Here is a 23,981-nt window from a genome sequence, read left to right on the forward strand (position 1 = left end):
AATGTTACCAGTGATAAGTAATAGTAGGTTTTGGTTTAGTGGATCAAGTTTATCAGGAATTGGATCTCTTTGATTCATCTGGCCCTTCCTTCATGTTCACAAGATGGCAACCGAGCTCGGAGAGCGTGGTCAGCTTCCAGGCAAGAAGAAGGAGGAAAGGGGTAGAGAGATGGGCAAAAGATGAGGGCCAACAGAGCCTGACTGTTCACTGTTAGGGAGCTTTTTGGATCTTTCTCACCCCGTGACTTCCACTGACATCTTAGTGGCCAGATCTGTGTCACATGGTAAGAGAATCTGGGAAATTTGGGGGGAGGCTTTGTTACTGTCATTGCTTTTTGTTATCATCGTTTGCTTTTATTTTTAGCTTGGCAATTTGCCCCCCACCTTCTGCCAATTGCTGTTTCATTAATAAAGAAGAAGGCAAGAAGGGATCTTGGGTAGGCAGCTGACTGTGCCATAGCCTCCAGTGGCAGAAGGCAGGCAGAGTATTCTTAAGTGTAGAGTAACTTTACATGCAATCGTTCTATTCCTGCCTTCCAAGGATACATGGACGTCTATCAGAAAAAGGCTGTGTCATCTGTTAAACCCCCAGGAAAGGGTCCTTTTTCTTTGTTGAGTGTAAACCCCTGAGGAAACATCTATAATTTACCTTCAAGATATAGAAGAATTTATTTAGGTGTTAGATTTGGGAGAAAGGCTAAAGGAGATATGTTCTTCTTTCCATGGACTCAGAGAACAGGTTCCTACTGTGACTTACTGCTTTGTGATTAGCAGCCATGTGCAGATTGGCCTGCTTTCCCGTCTTTCTTGCTCTTGTGTTTCATCTTCCTTGGTGTAGTCCCTTTGGACTATTACTGACCCACCTGTGTGTTTTATGTGAACAGTTTCATTGACTGCATTTTTTGTTGCAGCCAAGAGGTCAAGGGCCTACCCCTCCACCTTCTTTATTATTTTCTACACAGATTTGTTTTTAACTTTAGATCTATGAACCATCTCTGCAAGGGCCACTTTTCATTCTTTGTTATCATCTCTATAAGGGCTTGCTTCTGCATCTCGAAATAAGTCTCTATCTTACTCTAGCCATTTCCCACTAAGTGTTCCCACTGAGCACTGTGAACTATGAGCTTTGCTCATCCAGAATTTTTAAATTCATGTAAAACATTAATTGCATAACTGTAGCATTTAAAGAGAACACTCGATGCAGTGCTCGTAGCTGGACAAATATAAAATGGTGTCGAAAGTCTTCATTAAAAAAAAAAGGTATTTGCTCAGTACACTGTGTCTTAACTATAGTGCAATAAGAATGTGTGTACCTAGGAAGGCCTAATCGACCTAAACTATACCACATGAAACCCACCCGTGCTGGAGCTGGGTCAAGTGTACAGTGTGTAAAGAAAGAGAATGCTAAATGAATCAGAGAAGGAAGGTAGGTAGCTGGGGGAACATTTAAGAGACTTGAGAGAGCAAGCTGTTTTCCAGCACTTTAAACCCTTTAAAAATATCAGTTCATCAACATGCATAGCCTATGCTAATTATAAATCTTTCTTTGAAAACTAGTCTCATGAGGCTTTTTCCAGGCAATGTCTTACAAGCCTAGTTCTGATTACTATTTCTTCTTTCAAGGAGGTAATAAGACACACTTCCATAAGCATATTTTATAATTTGTATTTAATTTAGTGTTTTACCTTATTATTTGAATTACTAAGTCAGTTTTGTTTTGCTTTGTAATGCAGTTTTATTCAAATATCTTAGTCCTCTGGTCTTAGTTTTGATTTACAGGTAAGCAGCTGGTTTATAATTGCTTTTAGAATTTCTTTTTTTTCTATTAGATCAAGAAGAATTCTGGTGCTATCCATAATATGTAATTGAGTCATACCGTTATTCAACATACAGTTAGGTCATTTTAAATGGATCAAAAATATATAAAATGTGGCTTTAAATTATTTTACCTATTCAAAAAAGAATTGAATTGGTCAGAAATTGCCAGATAGGTTATGAAATATTATAAGGCTAGACTCTTTCAGATTTTACTCTTGTTTTTGCTTTCATTTTGAAGTTATAGTTGTTGTTTGTTTTTAAAGATAAGATAGAGATTAATGCAATTTGTTGACTTTCTTATTCTGAGAGTCTTTATATACTTGTTAGAATTAGTTGAGATCCCTTAATTTTACCAATGAGACGAATTGGTTAAAATCCTTTAAATTTATCTATGCGATAAATTTATAAATACACTAGAAAAATATATGGAGAAAAATAAAGGATTCCAATAAAATTTAGTAAGAAACAAAACTAAACTATGTGGCACAGTGCTATTGTACACACGGTAATTGTCAGTAAGTATTTGTGGGATGAATGAGGGGTGCAGTGAATTGATACATCAATTGATCAGTAGTTTTGGAACTAGCGACACCTGGGTTCTGATCATGACTGACTGCTTACACTCTAAGAAACCTTGCACAAGTGATTTAGCCTTTCTGAGCCCCAAATTCCTCATCTATAGAATTTGGATAATGATAGTGTCTCACACTATTGTGAAAATTAAATAAGATAAAGAACCTGGCACAGAGTAGGCGTTAAGTAAATATAGTTGTTATAAACCACATGAAATTGGTGAAAGTTCATATAACTCAATCCAGTATTAATCATCACATCACATAAAATGATTCTGTAATTTCACCAAAAAATAAAAATAAAAATAAATAACTTAGCTCAACCTGAGAGGTTAGGAAAAATTTCCTGAGAGAGATAACCCTTGAACTGAGACTTGAAGGATAAGTAGGCATTGGCCAGTTGAAAAGAGGTGAGATGGGCATTTCCAATAAATAGAGCTACATCTTCAGTAAAAGGATAAACTAAGGTAGATTATTTCAATAGCGCTGTTTGGATAGATTGGGCCTTACTGGCTATTATAAACGTTTTCTTGCACTATAGTCAGAAGCATAGTCGACTAGCCTGGGACTATCAAAAAAAATTTTTTTTTTAAAGAGTTAGCATATAATGCTCCAATATATGCATATTTAATAAGCTATAGACATATCCTACTATAAATTCATACATTAAAAATTGGAAAAGATGTACTTTTTATTTTTTTAATTTAAAATATATAGAAATTCTAATATTTGTTTTCCTGAATCACAATGATCTTGCTTAACTACAGATTTAATATCTGTAACCCACTTTGGAGACCACTGGCCTATGAAAAATACACTGAGCTTGCTCAGAAGTTTTCCTAATGCCTCTCAGCCATGTTTTGTGAGAATTTATGGTTTATATTTTCAGTATCTGCATGGTCTTATAACCTCCAATCCAAAAAGTTAATGCAATTGTTGGCTCAATGCTAATTATACCCCTAGGATCCCTGTCAGGGACCTGCTTCCTAGGAATAGAAGCAAAACCACTCAGGGAGGACATTCCTTGAACCTGGCCTGGCTTATCCCACAGATAAAGCACTGCTGAAGATGAGCTCATGAACTAAAACTACAAAACACAGAAGGAAACAACAGCTGTAAGTGAGAGTCAACAGGCACAGAACAGTGGGATTAAATTTCAAGAATTTCAAGTAAAAGGGTAATTTAATGGAAACCAAAAATAAAAATGTCTACAATAATTGTAGGTGTAAGAAGTGATCGAGGATCTAAGAAAAACAGACCAGGCAGATTTAAAAAGGAACTAAATAGGAAATGAAAATACAGTCATTTCAATGAAACTACAGGCATTTCAAACGAAAATACAGTCAAATCAGTGGCTTGATTTAAGAAACAGTTTGGAGAGAGCCAAAAAAGAGGATTTAATGTGTGGTCACTGGGTCTGAGGAACACTGCTATATTCCAGTCATCATCAAAATATAAATCAGGTCATATCACGTGTACCTACATACCCCACTTACCACCCACGGCTCAATGGCCTCCAGATCCACTGAGGAGAAAAGCAAAATCCTTCACATGACCCAGAAGCCCCGCCCAATCTGTCCACTTCAGGTTCTCCTACTTTAATGCTCAACTTCGTTATTCTCTCGCACAGGCACACTGGCTGCCTTTCTGTCTTCCTAAGACGATGCTTCCACCTTCTACCAGCCTTTGAACATGCTGTGCTTTGCATCTGAAATATCCCACCTCCTTTACCCTATTCACTCATTCATCTCTAGGGTCACCTTCCCAGGGAAGCTTTCTTTCACCCCACAGATTAATAAGGGTGCTTTGTTCCTGACTCTTAAAACAACTAGCTACTTCCCTTTGAGGTGCTTGTTTCCATTTGTAATTTTCACATTCATTACTGTGATTATTTAAACACCATCTATCTTCTCCACTAGACTATAAGTCCTGGGAACACAGGACCATGTTTGTTTGGCTAACTGTTGTGCCAGAGGTTGTACTTAGTTGTGTAAAGTAAATATTTTTGTATGAATAAATATTCTAGAACATGAATTTTGGTATTTAAATAGTTTATAAGGTGATTGGCATTCCAGTTTCTATTGTTCCGTGGTCAGTTTTATCTCTAGCCATATTATCAGAAATGGTATTTCTTCTTTCAAATCCTTCTGAAACCAAATGATATAATTTCTTTTTACTGATTCTTTACCATTTTAAATAGGCCCTCCACATTCAGCTTTTAGTGCAGGACGTCAAATTTCTTGCAAGATGGTTTATAAAGGCCTGTGAAACCACAGCAGATGTCTGTTTGAATTCTATGAATAGTGCAATTTTGTTCCAGATACAGAGTACACGCATCTTGGGAGTGGTGTCACATACAAAAGGAAGGGTGCATGGTACAGTGGGTTCTTCAGAAGCACATCCGATTTTTATTTTTTAGGAGGTCATGAGACTTCTTGGATCTGTTTACTGGCTGGCTTTTAAAAAGCGTTCCTTCGATAACCTTGCTGTGGTTCATTTTGTGAAATCGTGAGCGAGTGCTGTGGAGTTGGGTAAGTGGAAGACTGAGGACTGGACTGCAAAGCTTCTTTGCGCTAGGTTTCAGTCCCAGAGGACTGTGACACTGTAGCCCACTTACTGCAGTAAGGAGGTATTGATTTTTCTCCCTCCTTGTTCTTCGCTGCACCTCTGAAGTAGGTATGTTATGAAGCATCTTTTCTGGTGAGGAGAGGAAAAACTGCCATGAACTTTGTCACCTCAACAATGGGACATTTCAAACCAAACTAGGTGAAATAGGAAAAGGGCTATCGGGACTCTTGGAACCCCCCCAGCTTAGTTCAGTACCTTGGCTTTTGTGACAGAGAGGTTCCCCGCAGTTTATAGCAAACCTTGATAGACAATGGAAAGAGTCGAGAGATTCTAAAAAAATGTTTTGAAGAGAATAAAAGGATCAAATCAGTGAAAACAATGCAGGTTTGTGCAGCAATCTTGGAAGGTTAGAGAAGTGGTCTTGTCTAAGTTTTCAACAAGATGTTACGTTCCTGTTATAATTGGCTGCCGGGTAGGCTTGGACCTAACTAGAATGCCAGCGTTCGATTTCCTCATGTCCTCAGTGGAGATGTGTCACCGAGTATGTTCGCCTTAGTGACAATTTTCTAAAATGGAAACTCGTGGGAAATCATTACAGTGTTTATATGTCTCCCTTGTCGGACAACGTTATCCTGTGATATTTTACCAGTGTTTTCCACTGCATGATGGCATCTAGCGAAGGTTAAGGCAGAACAAGTCCCTCTGTAATTTTGTGACTGCATTTTACTTGCCGAAGAAGAAAAGATAACTGACAATTAAGTATTTGGGATGTCACAGAAAGAACATGTGCAACTAATCAATGGCATCCTTTGGGAACATGATTTTATAAAGCTGATAAGATAGAAAAAGCGGGATTTTGTGATTTGTGTTACATGATGATAATTGCACCTTTTCAATGAAAAAGACATTTCTCCTGGAGTAAACATTGAGCTTGCAAGGGATGCTGGTAGCAATGCTGTTGTTTTCCTGCCCCATTCTGGCAATTTTTTGTAAATGTTTTCGTGGAGCGTGGGATTATTTTTCCATTCTTATGCTAGAGTGATATTTCTGAAGGAATATCTTGTCTTTTTTAAAGGAAGTAATTTATTCTTCTGAAAGTGAGTAACATTGTGTAAAGAAGAATAATTATTTTATTTTGCTTCTTACACGGTACACTCAATTGCCCAGTTTTAATGTTTCAGAGTTGGATATAATAGTAGCAACGTCTGTTCCATAATATATTGCACATTTGTTTCAGTTCTTTGATTTAACCCTGTTTCCTATGTACATCTTAGTAATAACCTGATTTTTTGGTGTACATATTTCCTAAGTGATAAATTGGACAGAAATTTCTTTAGTGCATTTTTTTTTTTTTTGGTTAATTCTTAACATCTCTAGTGTGCAACTAAAAATATTCAGACTCCAAGATATTTAGATAATCTCTCCTGATGCCTACTCTCCTCGTATTTGTGCCTCTTTTGCTAGTTTTATTGCACAGGTTTCAGTGAGAAGTAGAAACCTCTGCTGGTTTGGACAGTACTTTCTTCTTGTTCCAGCAGCTTTGAAAATCACCTTCCTCCTTAACAGAACAGTTAGTTCACTTAAAGACCACGTATCTCCTTGGCCCTCCCCTGCTTCCTTCCCTGATTAGTACACACTACTTGGTGACCTCTTCTTGTGGAAGATGATAAGGTTGCATTGAGCAGAGTGAGAGGATCGCCCCGCTCATTCTCCACCTCGTGGAAGCAGCACTTCTTGCTGACCCACCACTTGAAGATCAGCAGCTCTGGTACAGAAGCAGCTACTCTCCATTTTGCAACAGGATAATTAATTCTGCCTCATAGAATATTTGACTCAGTACTTATACCTGTAAATTTTAATTAAATGGGATATATTTCCAACTTTTTCTCCGACTGTCACATTCATTTTGAATTCTGATGTTTTACTACTTAAATGAGTTTCCTAGCCATGCGGCCCAGCTTGCATCCAGTCTCAGAACTCTACCATCAGAGTTATTCATTAATAACTACCTAAGTAATAATTAATAATTAATAACTTAGGTAGTCATTAATTAAAAACCTAGGTTAATCAATTATGTAGCACTGGGCCTGGGACCCATCGCTGCCTAGCAGTTCAAAATGCCCCTTTCCTAACAGGTATAGCATATTAGAGCCTCGTCAGCTGCACTCTGACCCAGCAGTAAAAGAGTTTAAATCATATTTTTCTTCATGTTTTGCTAACTTTGGGAACCCTCAACACCACAGATTGTTGAATTCTAGAGTTACATAGAGAAGACACAGAAGCCATAAATATGGACTGCTTTCTAAATTCAGTGCAGCAGTAGATTTTGGTCTGTAAGAAAGAAGCCTTCACCAGTGTAGCCTCACTGCCAGACAAATATTTTCAAGCACAGCTCAGAGCTGAAAGCAATAATGAATTCTAATAGCAAGGCAGCACACAGTGCAGTGGGGTTCTAATTGACAAAGAGGTAGAAAACGGAAACAGGAAGGTCAGTGCATCCTTTGGGGAGCTGGTATACAGCGGGGGCTCAGCAGTGCTTCAGGCTCCAAACCAAATGAAAAGTGTGCCCAGCAGCATTACTGCCACATCGGAGCTAAAAGGGGGTGTCCTTGGCTGGGCTGTCAGGGGCCTGTGAAACCCCTGCCACTGTCAGCAAAATTATATATAAATGTATATTTTTCAGCAAGCAAGATTCTCAGCTTTCATCCAGTTTTCAAAGGGATCCATGAATCATTGAGGGCTAAGAAGCTCTGCTAGATAGACAATAATCCAAACTTCCAAAACCAATAAAAGAGGTTGTTGAGAATTGATACCACGAAAAGATTCAAAGGAAACAAAATTAACATTTATTGAATGTTAATTGTGTGCCAGAGAATCTTGGAGAGATTTAGGGTAGACAAAAGAGATTTTCAAAGCCAGGTTTTGCTCTGAAGCCACATACATCTTATTATACCACATTGCCCCTCTAAAGAATGAAAATGACTAGCCATTGAAGATTAATCAAAAATAGAGAAGCATGTTAAAACAATGAGGAAATATGATTTGATATTCAAAAATATAATTTACAATTTTTTTAAGATTAAGAGCTTATCTTTTGAATAAAGTTGGAAAATTTAGACCAGACTGGGGTCCCAAGTGTGTGGGATGGCCCAGGGTGCAGCTTCTAGAAGGAGTGGTTTTTCTTGAGCCAAAAGCCTTTTAAGAAACTGAAGATGTAAATGAAAACAGTCATGAGGCCCCACTTCCCTGTTGGGTCTCCCATGGAATGAGATCATGTGTTTATGAGCCGAAAGATTTGATTGAACTAATTTAATTTGTCTTTCACATCTCTACACGAATTCATGACAGTCATTTAACTTGTACATATTATTAAATTAGGTAAATTCTGCTCTATTGTACTCTTATCTCTGGCTTAAGTATTAATTATTTTCTCCTGTTTGGACTTAAGTGTTATTTTCTTACAAGCCTTCTTAGCAGAGTTTCAGAAATACTTCTGCCACATTACTGAACGTTTACCTAGCCCCCAATGCTGCTTTCTTTATAGCTGTAAATCCAGAAATCCATATAGATCATTGCTTTATGGAAAAGATTATTTGAGACTATTCAGTGAACATTTAACGAAAATGCTCACAGATTTCTGGAGTTTTCTATATTCCTTTTTTTGCCAGTCTATGTTACCTAAAACAATGTGATCATCTGTTTGGAATACTGTTTGGGGAGGCTGAGCAGGATTAATTCCTGTCCTGGTGTTGCAGTGTAAACAGCTTTTTGCCTGTCTTTTGTCATTAATGATCATGCTGTAGATGTAGCCAGTGCATTGTAAGCCAATCTGTCAAGGCAAATAAACAATTCACCTTGTTAAAATTCCCTAAATCTTGCATTAATAAAACCAAAGTAACCCCCTGAACACTCAAGAGATGTCTTCTTCCATACTGCAGTGATGGATGACATGTCTAAAGATCCTGGAAATTAAGTAGTTCAGGTCATTAAAAGTGTCCCACACTTGTTATTGATTTAATTTATTTTAAAAGGTGGGGGTGGAGATAAGAATGTAACCCCCCCCCCATTTTTTTAATCTTAAAGCTACCACTTGTACACATAATTGAAACTATTGCTTGGGTGAACAGCTCTGCATTTGTCACAACATTAAGCTTTATTATTCAAATAGGTGTTATATTATCTTCTTAACCAGATATCTACAAACAACATATAATCATTGCAGCTTGTGTTATGGTGAAATTCCTTGGAGCTTCATATGTATGATGATTTTTAGAACTTTTGAGTTCTGAGCACTGAAGTCATGACCTTCTGAGCACCCTGAAACTTTCCTCAGATAGATAAAAATTTAGATAAGGATCAGATGATTTGAAGGAAATTAGCTGAAATAGTAACAAAAGTATGCCTCTGGATAGAGGAGGCTTTTTTTCTCTATTTTATAAATTTTTTATTTTTTTACTTTTATATTCAAGAAAAGAGTAAACATTTTAGATAGATGGAAGAGTGGATGGGCAGTTGAATGGATGGATGGATGGGGATGGACGGATGGGCGGGCAGATGGGTAGGTGGATGGGTAGATGGATGGAAAGGAAAACATTTCGAGAGCGGTAGAGTTTTTCTCTTTCATATCTATATTCTAAGGTGAGTTTAAGTTATGTGTTTGTTTACTGGTTTATTGCTAGTTTTCTCCACCAGCCCACACTCTACTGGGCCCATAATATTTGCTGTTATATTCCAGTGCCTAACATAATAGATGCTCAGTAAATATTTGTTTAATGAATAAAGTATAACCCCAAATACTTTTTTTTCTCTTTTTTATTCCTTAAGCTTTAGTGGGTACAGTGGGCTGTATGAGGAATAGTAAGTAACAGCCCGGACAGGGCTGGCTGTCCAGATGACCCCTCTCCAGGGACTGAACAGCAGGAGGATTAAGCACTAGTGTAGTCCAGAGGTCAGCCCGCTGGAACTGATGACCTGTGTAGTCGCTCGCTCTATTTATATGTCCCAAACTGGGTAACAGTATTCCAAAACCCTGTGAGAAATGGGGCATCTCAGTATGTAAATTATGCCTAAAAACAATACATTATATGGAATTGTGTATATACAAGATACACCTAATTTGACCTCATTGTCATTTGTTATGTACCTGATACATCACTTTGCAGAGCTGTTCCCGATCAACTCTGTGAATGATATTGCATCATTATTCTCATTGTTCTTTAAACAACATGTGCTTGGGGCGGGGGCGGGGAGGGGTGGCGAGGTGAGAGCAAAACCATGGTAAATTACAAAAAAAAAATGACCCTTGAAAATAGTTATATTAATTTCAGGGATTAATTTTATTATTTGATGCATTTTTCCATGGTCTTTAAAATAAGAGAACGGCAAATAAATTGTTCAGTCAGTTCACATACTCTGTCAGACTCTTAAAATTAGACATATATGAAAGTGCACTCTATAGTTCTCCATTATATTTCTCCTTGAAATTACATAATTTGGATATCTGAGAACTGACATGGTTATGCCATTATGCTGGCTCTTTAGCAAAGCTCCCTAAATGGAACAACTCTATAGATTTTTTTTCAGTGTATACACTGATTTACACTTAGTGGTAAAGTTGTTACTGACCCTTTAAGTGGAGCCGTCCAAAGAGCAATAAATGTCAGTTGATTCTAATGCCAAAACAGGTGATAGCTGAGGGATCTTAACTAAATCTTCCAGTTAAAAAAGCCATGAGTACATGTATTTCCTCAATAGTAGTGGGCTCTTGTGTACACACACACACACACACACACACACACAATCAGACTACTTTATCACTCGGTAAGGAAAATTTGGTGTGTCCATGTAATAGCCGTATTATTGATGTCCCCAGACTAAATATTCACTCTGGATTAGAATCTCCAGGAAGGCAGGCACTATGTCTACTTGGTACCCCACTGTCTTGCCGCCTTGTCAGCAGCTGAATAGGAGATGCTCCGTAATGGTGAATAGGTAAAAGAATAGAGAAAGTGGAGCATTTGCTGGCACTGAACAGCTTATGTGTCAGCCTGAGTTCTTGGTGAGTGAAACAGGGACCACGCCTCATATTGGTGGTGAAGAATGCTGCTGGTAAGAACTTTGATGGATGCTTATGACTTTTTGAAACAGTTCATTCGATTGATTGCCTAGCAAACTTTATTTTCTAATTCTGTTTTCTACTTTCACAGGCTGTCATTTTAGAAAATGAAGAACTTCCCAAACTGTTTCTTGACTTCCTGAACGTGCGGCGCGTGCCATCCTTACCAAAGGCTGAGAGTTGTGGGTGAGAATTGTTATTCACATTTTGGACTTGTGTTTCATGTTATTCTTCAATCACTTAACTGGCCTTACAGATATCCCACAGTGGTGCCAGAAGGGGCAGCCTGGCCACACCCATTGTGTTAGCTTGGGACAACACCCACTTGTCCCCTGCTTGTAGTCAAAGGAATTCCTCCTAAGGCCTCATGACCAATACTCAGTACCTTAGGTTTAGACTTAAGGAATTGACTTTTTAAATGCTGCTATTACATGGAGTAATGTTACATGATGGGAATTATGAACCTACATATCCTGTTTAAGGACTAATATGTTTACTTGTGCATACTTGAGCAGGGTCTGTATCCCCTTGACACATACATATATTTCATATAATTTTAAATTTATAAGTGACCTTAGAGGTGATTTTACCCAACTCCTCTCATTTTGGAGTTGAGCAAACTGAGACACAGGAATTAAGTGCCTTTCTCCAGATCTCTCACTTGTAGCTGGCAGAGCCCAGAGGCCTTCCAGCATAGCTCTTTGCCCACTATCCTGCTAATTCTCCCTCAGGGACTTCTAAATGCATATCTGCACATCCTAATCCCTATCTACTAAGGAACCAGGCGTTTGATAGCATCAGCATTCGGGAAAGTTATTCTGAAGAATTAACTCTGAAACGAGCCACTCACCCAGCTCTGGGCACCGGACTTGTGTTGAGCTCACACCTGAAGGTGGACAGCAACACCCTTAACAGACTAAATTTACAAGGAAATACATCAGTCATCTCAGACTTTCTGCAAATCCAAGGGTGGGAGAAGGGACATTGTTTTATCCATTTTCTCGAGGGCCCCCAGACCTGCCAGAAGGATCTACACTAAGAATAAAACATTCAAGCTAACTACACCCAAAGTGGTATTGAACCCAGCCTCTGCTGAGTGAGAGGCTGCAAATACCTGTCACAGCTCCCTCACCGGCAGTATTTACTCCCTCACTTTCCACTCATCCCAGGACAAGAATCATACACCCTGCTCACTAAACAACATGTGTGGTCAGTGTGTCCTGTTCCAGCTTGCGTGCACTTACTGGGAAGGTGGGATTCACGTATGGTTGTATGCTTTAAAGAGATGTTGAAGATGACAGTGAGTGAAATCTTTTCTCCACTGTATAAGCCCAAAGGTAAAACCATACAATTTTTAAATGATGTTCAGGAAAATTGAAATGCAAGAATAGTGTACTCTTAAGATTCCTTAGAATGAAGCATCAGCCATGTTGTGACTCTGTGAAAACTCTCTTTTCAAACTGTCTCTTGATTCAGAGCGCTAAAAATACTGGGTCTTTTTGTTGTTGTTGTTGGCATAAACATTTGACTTAACTTATATGGTCTTTCTCTTTTCCTTTTAAAAAATTTTTAGATCTTTTGATGAGACAGAATTTGAAGAGCCAAGGTAAGAACTAATAGTAGCCTATCAGGAATTATAAAAATCAAAAATAGGACATTGGTTTTATTAAATGTTTAATTACCATGGTATAAGTGTGTCATGATTTTCTTGGAAACCTTTGTTAGGAAATTGATTTGAAGATTATAAAGATTTGATAGGAAGTTACAGAAGAACCAGTTACATCTAGGAGTGAAGGAATAGGAGCCCTACGTTGTTTCATACAAGTAATAAGGATACTATTTTATCAATAATAGTACCACCAGATTTAAAAAAAAACACTTTTCAGCAATGATTTGTTATACAGATTGTATATCTGCTTCAACTTCCACCAAGAAATGTTGGGAAGATGAGCAAAGTGCTGGCATGTTCCCTCTAACTCTGCTTGCTATTATTCACCCACACCGTTAGATGCATAAACCTTGAGACGTCCCTGCACAGCAGTTTGATCCCCTCAAAGCTAGTTTGTAGTGTTTTCTGTTTACCGTCGTCCCTTGATGCTGACATGCCTGTTCTTGACCTTTCCAGCAAACTGTCCCACCAGCCGGTGCTGCTGTTCCTCAGGGATCCATACGTCTTGCCTGCAGCCAGCGGTAATCAAACCTGTCATCTGCTAACAGCTCTTTACTGATCTGACCCTGCACCACATAAACCACGTTTTTAATGCAGGTCTAACAGAGTGACATTGGTCCAGGGCTTAATAATCTGCCAATAAACCAGTGCTCTTGGTGTAAGAGACATTCAGAATTTTAATTGGGGCAAGCCTTTCAGGAGGAAATATAATTTTTCTTTCTCTCTCACCAGGCTATTTTGAATTAAGAGTAATAAGAGAGAAAGGTATTGATTGCCTTTAATTTTGGGGGTGGTGTTATTTTGGCCTCTGCTTATTTTTATCCAGATGCTGGGGTTTGAATCCAAGGCTCTGGTTCTTTTTTAAAATGTTTCTTCCCAGAAGCTGTGTGTATACATTGCTTGTATATCTCTGTTTCCATTTAGATTACAGCATCTTTGAGTGTGGAATATGTATTTTTTAAAGTTTTATATTTAAATATAATGAATAATTGAAGTATGAAGGTAATCTGTATTTTAGCTTAGTTCTCTCTTTGTCCCAAGAAATTTAAATTATTCAGAGTTCTTCTCAAAATGTTGGTATGCAGCTCTTCATGAGCACATTCTCAGACATTATCTCATTTAATTTCCTTAACAGTCTTATAAAATAGGCAGAGTGGGTATCATCATTGGCTGATGAGAGAATTGGGGCTCGAGGAGGCCCCTGCCTTGCTCGGTCTTGTATGGCTGAGAGGTGGACCCCTTGTTGCCCAAATTCTCCTTTTGCGCTCTTTGCATATAATGAGTTTTCTGAGAGTAACTAAATAGCATAGCAACTAAATAGCAATAGATAAATTACCCATAGAAACCATTTCTACATTCTGACAATAAAATATTATCCTCAGCAAGAGAGAGGGGACGGTTTTTTGTAGCAGGAATGCAGGTACTCGGATCACCCACTTAGCTGTCAGTTTAGAGAAAGCTAGCCAAGATGCAGCCCTGCTCTGTCGAGGGCCCATTTCTAGCACCCTGACCAGGGAGAGCTACCTCTGGGCTACCTACCTTTGCTGTATAAAAATGTGGTCTCACAGGAATAATTGCCTTTCTTTAGCATTTGCTTTCCATGTGTAACAAATATGTGTGTTAAACAGGTTGATATTCTGTTTTTAAAATGTTATATTTAACAACTATAACCTAGTCTGGATTAAATGGGCAATATTTTATATTCTTTTAAAAACGGTTCCACAAGTACTTTTTTCTGCTTCGTTTAATACTCAGATATTTTGTGCATTTACTGAAATTTCTGCAGAAATGTAGAGAACGGAATGATCACTGTGGACTAGAATAGAATAGCAGGATGTTTTGTGGAAGAGGGAAAATATTTTATGACCCTTAAATCCAATTCCTCTAGCTCATTAAACACAATGTGCCATGCACCTGGCTGACAATGAAGAACAGAAGGAACTTCCTGGGAAAGGATATCAGGGGTAAATGTCTGGAGTTAGAAAGAGTAAGAAGTATGTATCTTTGGTAGAATGTTGGTGTGGATGAATGACTTGCACAAAAAGGGAATTCCTGTTTGAGAGTAAATTAAAACCACAGGTTTGATGCACAGAATGGAACCAGGTATGGACAGGCCAGTCACTAGATCTATTTCCATGAAATTTTGGCCAACCTAATTTCATAAGTCAAAAGTATTATTTCATTGATTTATTCTTGAAAATCTTTAGCATTTAATTTAAAGATACATTGTGCTTACATCACATTTTTATATTATTATGCCTCTTAACAAAATGTCGAGGTTACTAGTCCAGAGGATATGGATATGAAAATACCTTCCCAGATATACTGACCTTCACAAAATCAGAGTGTCTGTAAAGTTCTAACAGTTAAACATTATCCTCTTATAAAATGCTAGTATAATAATCAAAAATGATTCTCTTGGCATATGCTTTTGTGCCTTTGTTTTGATTTTTCTGGGAAATTCAACTCTTGCCAAGGTCCCCAGCGACTGCGGTGTGGCTAAACTGCGCATTTTTCAATCCTCCCCTTACTTGGCCTCTTACCGGTTTTAGTCGCTGTTGGCCCCTTTCCCCTTCTTCAGACACCTTCTCCCCTTGGCTTTCCCACTTCGAACCTCTGGCAGCTCACCTGAAGGCTATCATAGACCCTCCCTTCTTAGACTCTGACACTTTCTTTTGAATAATCTCCTCACTGTGGCCTTGATTACTTTGTGTAGACAGCTGAGTCACAGGATTGAGTTTCCATCCGAGCCCTCTGTGCGAGCTCCACACTGTCACCGTGGCCCTCCGGAGTCTGCCTCTGCCTGGCTCGTGTTCCTCCTGGGACCCTCACACACTCTGGTCCAGCCGCACTGGACCTCTTTCTGGGCCTCAGATGTGCTGAACTCCTTTCTGCTCAGGGCACTTGCTGTATCTTCCTCCTCAAATCCTCTTTTTGTTCCCACACGTCGTTGACTCTCTCATCTCTCATGTGAGACTTCCAAGAGCCTTCACTGACTCTCCTCTCAAGTAGCAGCCACGATCCCCTCCACTCCATTCACTTTTATTTTTAAAGGTTCTTAGTTAATGTTTGTAAAGTAAATGAAAACCAACTCTAAATCACATTCCTCCTCATCGATGGGAAACCAAGGCAAGGGCCACATTCTGAGTCAGTCAAGCAATAATGGATATTGTATTAAATCATACATATGATGAAGCCAAAAATCCAAAATTTGGAGTGGAGTGGAACAGATGAGAAAAAAAAATGACCTCTGATTATCTCATCATTGTCACTAGTTGGTGGACCTTGTTATAAAATACCTCTATCCCATTCACTTTTATCAGAGTTCCCTATTTGTTTCTGTTATAGAAATGATCATAAACCTTGTTCCCTTTTCTCTCTCCCTAACATCTGGCATATGCTCACACTTGAATACAGGGTTTATGCACTCTTCTCTCTGCTGCGAAAGCCCTTCACTCAGATAACCTCACAGCTGGCCGCTACGCCACTCCATCCAAATGGCATCTCTGCACAAGGGTCTTCTCTCACTTTCCCATCCCCGATCACTCTCTGTCCTCATGCCCCGCTTTATTTTTTTCCTTGCCTTAAACCACTGCTCGACCTACTACAGTACTCCAGAATTGCCCAATGTATTTAACATCATTTTCCTTTTTGTTCTTTTCTGCTGAGCTTAACTTATTTAAATCTACTTAAGCTAAATATGCTTATGATGTAATGTCACTAACCTTCTAATAAACTTTTATATTTTGGGTGGCAAAGGATAAATGCATATATGCTAATGTATATTATATGTCCTATTTGGGCATTTTATTAAAAATTAATAGCTCCATTTATGGCTATCGGTTTCAATATACTTCTGTGTGGGAAAAATACATTTAAAATTAGAATTAGCTTAGCTAAATCATTGCTTTTGATTGGGATCTAAGTATACAGGTATAAGTCCTATCGTAAACTTCTAAACATGTTTTATGAAATAATGTTACTTTATGTTGAATAAAAGCAAAAAGTCTAAGAAATCAGGTGCCATCAATCAAAACTAACTGAATACTCATATTGTAGATATTTTTTAAACCTGTTTTGTTTATTAACATGATTGTCTCCCTGACTAGCATGTAATTTACTTATACTCCCAGTAATGAGCCAGTACTCGGTGCGTAATAATGGCTGGCACTTACCCTGTGCCGAGCTCGGGTCCTAGCACTTTGTTTCATTCGTCACTTTTTACAACGACCTGTTAGGTAGACACTGTTAGAAAATTTCTCTCCAGTCACATCGAATCCATTACCACTTTGAACTTGCTCCAGTCCACTCTCTGAATGGCAGCCAGAACCATCTTTTCAAAACAGTTCGTTTCTGTCTCACTCTGCTTAAAATCTTTCCATAGCTTCTTATTGCTTTTTCAGATAAAGCCAGAATTTCTGTCTATTCTTATCAGGCTTGAATTGACCCTGCTTGCTGTCAGGACACCTCACAACTGCTCAGCTTGCTATGTTAGCCTCAGTTTAGGCCTTTGAACTCTCCAGGTTCCCTCCTGCACAGACTTTCCACCTGGCTAGCTCCTTCTTCCTACCTTCCTCTCCTCCAAGAGCCTTTCTGCCCTCTCTGATGAGGTTCAGTCCCCTTGTAAGTGGTTTTACATAGTAGGTACCCTATACAGGTTGGATTAATAAGTAAATGTATTATTTTTTTATTTTAAAATATCGAGCCACTTAAATTCCTCTTATAATAACTTTATTTCAGGTGGTTGGCTTTAGCATAAATCCTGGATATAATGTGCAGATCGAGGTTTAGAAAATAGGCTTCTGAGCCATGTGATAGAATGGTTCCCCTATTCAAGTTATACACTCATATTTTACTTGCCCTGGTAACTAGAATGTGGTACAACATACCATACAGCTCTGGGTTTCCTTTGTATCTTCCTGTAGAAATGCAGCTGATTTTTCAGAATTGACAGGATGGCTTTTGTCGGAAACCTGCCCTTTTAAGTTAGGAAGACAGCCCCCCATCTTACTGCTCTCTAGAAGCTAGTGTAATAGAACAAACATACTCAAGACAACTTGGATGAAATGCTGCTGTAAACCACAATGGAAAAACTGCAGCAAAGTATTCCCAGTAGAAATCTTGGAATTCCTTCAAGTATATTGAGATTTTGTTAGAAATTGAATTGCCAGTGTAATCCATCTTCCTCGTGAGAAAACATTCAGATAAAGAGCTGGGGCCTAGCAGCATTAACCATTAGAACATCCTTTAAATCAATAAGCTACAAATCTGGCCGTGCATTCCTGCAGCGCCTGGTGGTACACTAAAGTGGCTTTAGGCTGAAGCAGCATGACTGATAGCACATTCGAAACCAGGGCAGACTGCATGGCAATGCGGATTCCTGAGTCACTGTAGGCCTTCCCTTGTTAAGTTCTGCAGAATGCAATGATATTTTACTGGTGGGCATAAGAAGAGCAGTTTTTCTTTTGTTTTTCAGATTTTCCAAATGTGGTTATCGAAGGAGTTCTCCATGGGATATTTTACCCTTATCTACAGCCCAGGTAGAAATCTTACATGGCCAGAAGAAGCTGAAGCAAGTTTCAAAGTTGCAGCCAAGGAAATCGATACCTACCAAATTAACTAAACTCTATGACATAACAGCTCTAGCTAGTGGTAAAATTCACAGTCCCAGCTTAATTCAGGGCAAGGACGTTTCCATTAGAATGGTACTTTTAAAAATAGAAACTGAACCAGGGCGGCGCTGAGGTTAAGGCCAAGTGTTTAAGGAGAATGTAGCTGTCAATTTAGAAACCCATGAAAAGGAAGTCGTAGAACATCCCTGGGAGCACCGAGTGTGACCAAATTCAGTGACTCGCAGCCACTGCTAACATTTGCCACTGAAAATTCATTCTCTGACCGCATCACTGAGACTGACTGATCAACTTAGGGGTAGCTTTCTTTTTTGTTCCATTTCAGGAAACATTAATCTTGTGCCCTGAGATTTTCTGCCATAGCGAATAGATACAGTAGTGTGAAGTGCTGGCACCAGAGGGGGAGTATCAGGAACACACACTGCTAAATAATACAGAAGGACTAAACTGAAATTAAATTTTATACTGACAACATATTAGGGTTAAATCGAGGCATTTTAAATTTACATTACAGTGGAGAGTTGCATCACATACCTTGTAGGAGTTAACTTCAATGCCAGTAACATAAGATAAAATGATCCTCTAAAAGCCACGCGGGAAAGGTGTCACGTTGAAATTGTCTCATCTACTACAGCCCGAGACATTTTTTCCTCCAGTAAGTAGGTAGAAGAGGTGCAACTGTTTCTTCAGTTGAATTTGATCTAAAAGTTGTTGGTGTTTGTTTAGGGAGCCAGCCACATAAAACACAATACAGACACACACACACACACACACACACACACACACCATACCCACCCACACCCCTTTAAACACTAGAATCACACTTACCCTATAAGATGCTTGCCTTCTAAGTAACAGAATGTGAACTGAATGACTGAGGGAACACCACAGTGACAATATTCAACTTGATTTACTCAAGGGCATCCATTCATCGAATAGGTGGTATTGCCACGGGTTTACTGTTATTTTCCTTATTTTCTTCTCACTGACCTCATATATTGAATTAATGCAAGTTCAATGTGTTTATGACATGACTCCACTGTATATTTTACAGACATTCATATTTTGAGTAGTAAAGGATACAAGCATATATTCAACCTGTATGTATGTGCTGTATTTGGGCATTTCTTTGAAAACTAATTAATAGCTAGCCTATTTATGGTTATTAGTTTTAATAAGCTTCTGTGTGGGAGAAGAATATTTAGATTCAAAACTAATTATTGAATCATGTTTGATTAGGATATAAATATGCAAGTTTAAAGCCTGCTGCAAACTTTTAGAAATATATTTATGATGGACATGTTACTACATGTTGGAAACAAGCAAGAATGAAATTATCAAGTGTCAACGACCAGAAATAACTGAAATAGTCAAGTGTTGGAGATATTTTTTAATGTTTTTTGTTATTAGCTATTTTGAGTTAAATAAAAGCAAAGAACTTCTTGTTTTTAAATTCGAATTTGTCATCTCCTAAGATTTTATTAGAAACACAAATTGTGTCTTGTCTCTTTACACACACACATACACACACCCATAACTTCTCATGGATTCACGTAGATATTTGTTTCTAATTTGAGAAGGTGAGTGTTGTATTACATCATCTATAAGCCAATAGGTACTCAGTAAATTATTCTGATTTACCAAGATAGTAAGAATTTTTTAAAAAATAAAGACCAAGTATCTTTGGTGGCACACTACTCAAGAAACATTTTTTGAGAATTAATTTTTTCTTAGTGACGACTTTCATTTTTTATCTTTATGTAAATGTTGATTATAGAATTTCATATTTCAATTCCGTTGCAGGAACTAGAAACCACAGAAGGTATTTTCAGCAGAATGGAGTAATAGGAAACTGAATACTTAGAATCTTTCAAAGGATGAGAGGAGTGATCTCATGGTGGGTCTCCAGGAATGACTTCCAGAGCATTCCAGCAACCTCCAGTACCCATGTGCCAGGGGAGTTACAACTTCTGCCTTAAGTAGGAATTCAGGGAGTCAGGAAGCTGCTACTGGAGCAATTGAGGTAAACATCAGCACTGTAGCTGCAATCCAGGATCAGCACAAAGTAACTGTTACCACCGTAACTGCCTCATAGCAGCCACCAGGAACAAAGTGTCCAGTTGCCACCGCCTACTCCACAATACACCCATGGCCTTGCTTGTCAGCAACCAGACCCGAAAGCAGCAGGAAGATGGTATTCAACCACTTCCATCTTCCACTCCGCATCCCATGAATGTCCATCCAATTGTCCGAACCTTATTCTTGATCCCTAGCTTCAAGGGAGTCTGGGAAGGAGTTGGAGTGTCTGATGTCTGCAGCTCTAGAATGCACATGGTAAGATGTGCAATCACTATACTTAGTTTACACGTATACTTCCAGAGAGATTTCATCCACATGCAAGCAAATAATGTACATTTAGTGTACATATATTTCATTTCCCCCTTTTTTACAAAACATGGATTTTTAAAAGCATGGATTCATGGGCAATAGACAAGTAAAGAATAGAGGGAAGAAAACAGAATAAAGAAAAGAAATCCCATTACCACTTAAGCCAGGATATGGGGACAGCCCAACCCCCTAGTTCTTGAATTTGGTGACATGCCTGGCACTGATCTCCTCCTGTCTTCCAGTGCTGTTTCATGCAAAGCCTCTCCCAGCCCTCACCTCCATCACCTGGCCATTCTGCATACTGGCAGCCCTGGTGCCCTTCTTTCTCTTACTGCCCTTTCTACTCCCCCGCATCCTATTTCAAACAGTGGGCCATGTATACAACCCCAATAACACTGTGACCACCGCTACCTGGTAAATCCTCCAGTCATTTCACTTTAAAATGTGTAGAAATCTCATGATCACAGTTTAGAAATAACAAATAGCTTTTATCTTGCTTGTTACCTTTGATCTATTGATAATGGCTGCCTGAAGTACTCTATTAAGAAGGATTCTGACACACCCATTAGAGTGACTGCTATCAAAAAAAATCAGAAAATAACAAGTGTTGACCAGGATGTGGAGACATTCAAATCCTCATACATTGCTGGCGGGAATGTAAAATGGTTCAGCCTCTGTGGAAAATGGTATAGCAGTGCTTCAAGAAATTAAACATAAAATTATCATATGATCTAGCAATTTCACTTCTGGATATATATCAGAAGTGAAAGCGAAGACTCAAACATATTTGTACACCAAGCCCAAAGGTGGAAGCAACCCAAGTGCCCACTGACAGATGAGTGGATAAACAAAATGTGTATACATATGGTGGAATATTATTCTACCCTAAAAAGGAAGGAAAGTCTGATACCTGCTACAACATGATTAAACCTTGAAGACATTATGCTAAGTGAAATAAGCCAGTCACCAAAAGACAACTACTTTATGACTACTTATATGAGATACTTAGAGTAGTCGAACTAGAAACGGCAATAGAATGAATGGCGGTTGCCAGGGGATGGGGGAGGGGAAAATGGAGAATTAGCGTTCAGTGCGTTTTGGTTTGGGAAGATGAGAAAGTTCTAAAGCTGGATAATGATGATGGTTGTACAACAGCATGAATGTACTTAATGCTACTAACTGAACTGTACACTTAAAAACAGGTAAAAATGGTAAATTTTATGTCGTGTATATTTTATCACAATTTTCTTTAAAAATATTTTTTACATAAAGGATTTTGGGCGCATATACTAGGTTCATTGGGTAAGGGTGTAATAACCAATTGGTGTTACTGGCCAAGGGTACAGGAGGTGTTTTGGCACACATACCAAAACTATTCTCATATTTTTGTCAACTTCTAGGATTCTAAAACAATCATTCTGAACCAAAGATATGCATCAGAGTCACCTAAGACTGAATCAATAAATCTGGACCGGGGCCTGTCCTTGGAAAAACTGCCCAGTTGATTCTGATACACACTTATGTTAGGAACCATGGTTTGAGGGAGATGGTTTAACTACCTTTTTAATGATTATTGACTTTTATACCTCCTGTAGAACCCACTATCAAGAGAGCATTGATTCAACTCTCAGGTATTGCAGGTGGCCTCAGAGATGGACTTGCCTTAGTCCATTCTGGCAGCTGTAACAGAAATGCATAGACTGGCTGGCTTATAAACAACACAGATTTATTTCTCACAGTTCTGGAGACTGAGAAGTCCAAAATCAAGGTACTGGCACTTTCTGTGTCTGGTGAGGGGCTCTCGTTTCACTGTGCCCTCACATGGCCGAAAAGGGGCAAGGGATCTCTCTGGGGCCCCTTTTATAATGGCACTAATCCCTAATCACCTTCCAAAGGCCCCAAGTCCCAAACACCATCACATTACGGATTAAGTTTCAACTTAATATGAATTAGGGTGGGGGGCGGCGATCTCAGGAACCCCTGCAGACGGAGTAGATGGTTGGCAGCCTGTGTTCAGTGCTGGCTACGTGCTTCACACCCAGAGCTGCATAGATATGTGTAGGATACACATCAGGATTTGCTGACATCTTCCCAGATTACGATAATGACTCATTATATCCTGCTTGTTCTGAAAACAGTGATTTTCTACAGGTTGTTCACCAGTTTGATACACAGATTGATAATGGGGTAACGGTACACTTAGATGATTTCTAAAATGTCTACCCTTCTTTACAAATTAATAAATAAGTGAATTCGGTGATTATAAACCACGGTTTTGTGACATCAGGGCAGTAGTTTTTCAAGTTTGGACCCTGGACCAGCAGCATCAGCATCACCTAAGAATTTGATAGAAATGTAGTCTCAGGCCCTGCTCCAGACTTACAGACTCAGACACTCTGAGAGGGGCCCGGAAATCTGACAAGGTCTTCAGGTGATTCTGAGGCACGATTACGTTTGAGAACCACAACCCTAGGGCATTTAAAATTATCTTCATGTTGCACATTTTTTAAAGGTTTGAACTTTTTTTACTTAAAAAAAAAAACTTGATGATTTTTTTCATCAAGGGGAGCAGGCACAAAATCAAACGATGCCAGGATGGCTACTACAATGTCGGGATACCTTTAAGACAAGAGTCCAACCTATCAGCAACTCAACAGAACCAATAAGGTACTTTAAATGTAGTAAAAGATAAGAAATATGCACTTAGAATTTGTCCTCTTTTAAATGGACTTTTAGACCTGGTTGTCATGGTAATCGCCCTTCATCACAGAAGGCAACATGGTATCTAAGTTCTTGGTATCTTTCTAAATTTGAGTTTGAGTAAACTAGAATACTTGCCTTCATGGAACTTAAAGAATAATGTGATATCGATAGATGAACTCCCCTCAAATTTGTAATTATAAAGTGCAAGTGCTATGAAGGAAAAATAAGGTTTACTTATGTGATTTACAGGGAAGATTTGGGCACATCAGGAAACTGCTCAGAGGTAGTGACATTGAAATTGATCCCTAGAGTATGTTGGAGGAATTATCCAAGCAGAGAATGGAGGGAGGGGAAGGGTGTTGCAGAGACATTAGCAGATTCCAAAGCCCTGAATCAGGGGAGAGAGCTGCAGTCAAGGTCCCCAAGGAAAGCTGGTGCATATGGAGAATAGTGAGGAGCTTGGGGCCAGATTCCACAGGGCCCTCAGGGGGCGGCATTCAAGAGTTTGTCTCATGGCC

At 38.9% G+C, this 23,981-nt stretch overlaps 1 protein-coding gene across 5 annotated transcripts in view; it reads left to right on the plus strand.

The window, feature by feature from the left end:
* Positions 1-18,379, plus strand: part of SNX24 (sorting nexin 24) — a 134,355-nt gene extending 115,976 nt beyond the window's left edge. For all 5 annotated transcript variants that reach the window (XM_039848552.1, XM_039848555.1, XM_039848551.1 and 2 more), the window contains 4 exons: positions 11,165-11,259; positions 12,647-12,679; positions 13,199-13,263; positions 18,219-18,379. In XM_039848552.1, coding sequence (XP_039704486.1) covers positions 11,165-11,259; positions 12,647-12,679; positions 13,199-13,263; positions 18,219-18,286 — 261 coding nt within the window. In that variant the 3' untranslated portion in view covers positions 18,287-18,379. The remainder of the gene's footprint in view (positions 1-11,164; positions 11,260-12,646; positions 12,680-13,198; positions 13,264-18,218) is intronic.
* Positions 18,380-23,981: the final 5,602 nt, after the last annotated feature.

Source organism: Pteropus medius, unplaced genomic scaffold (genome assembly GCF_902729225.1).
Source record: "Pteropus medius unplaced genomic scaffold, Ma_sr-lr_union100, whole genome shotgun sequence".
NCBI lineage: Eukaryota > Metazoa > Chordata > Mammalia > Chiroptera > Pteropodidae > Pteropus > Pteropus medius.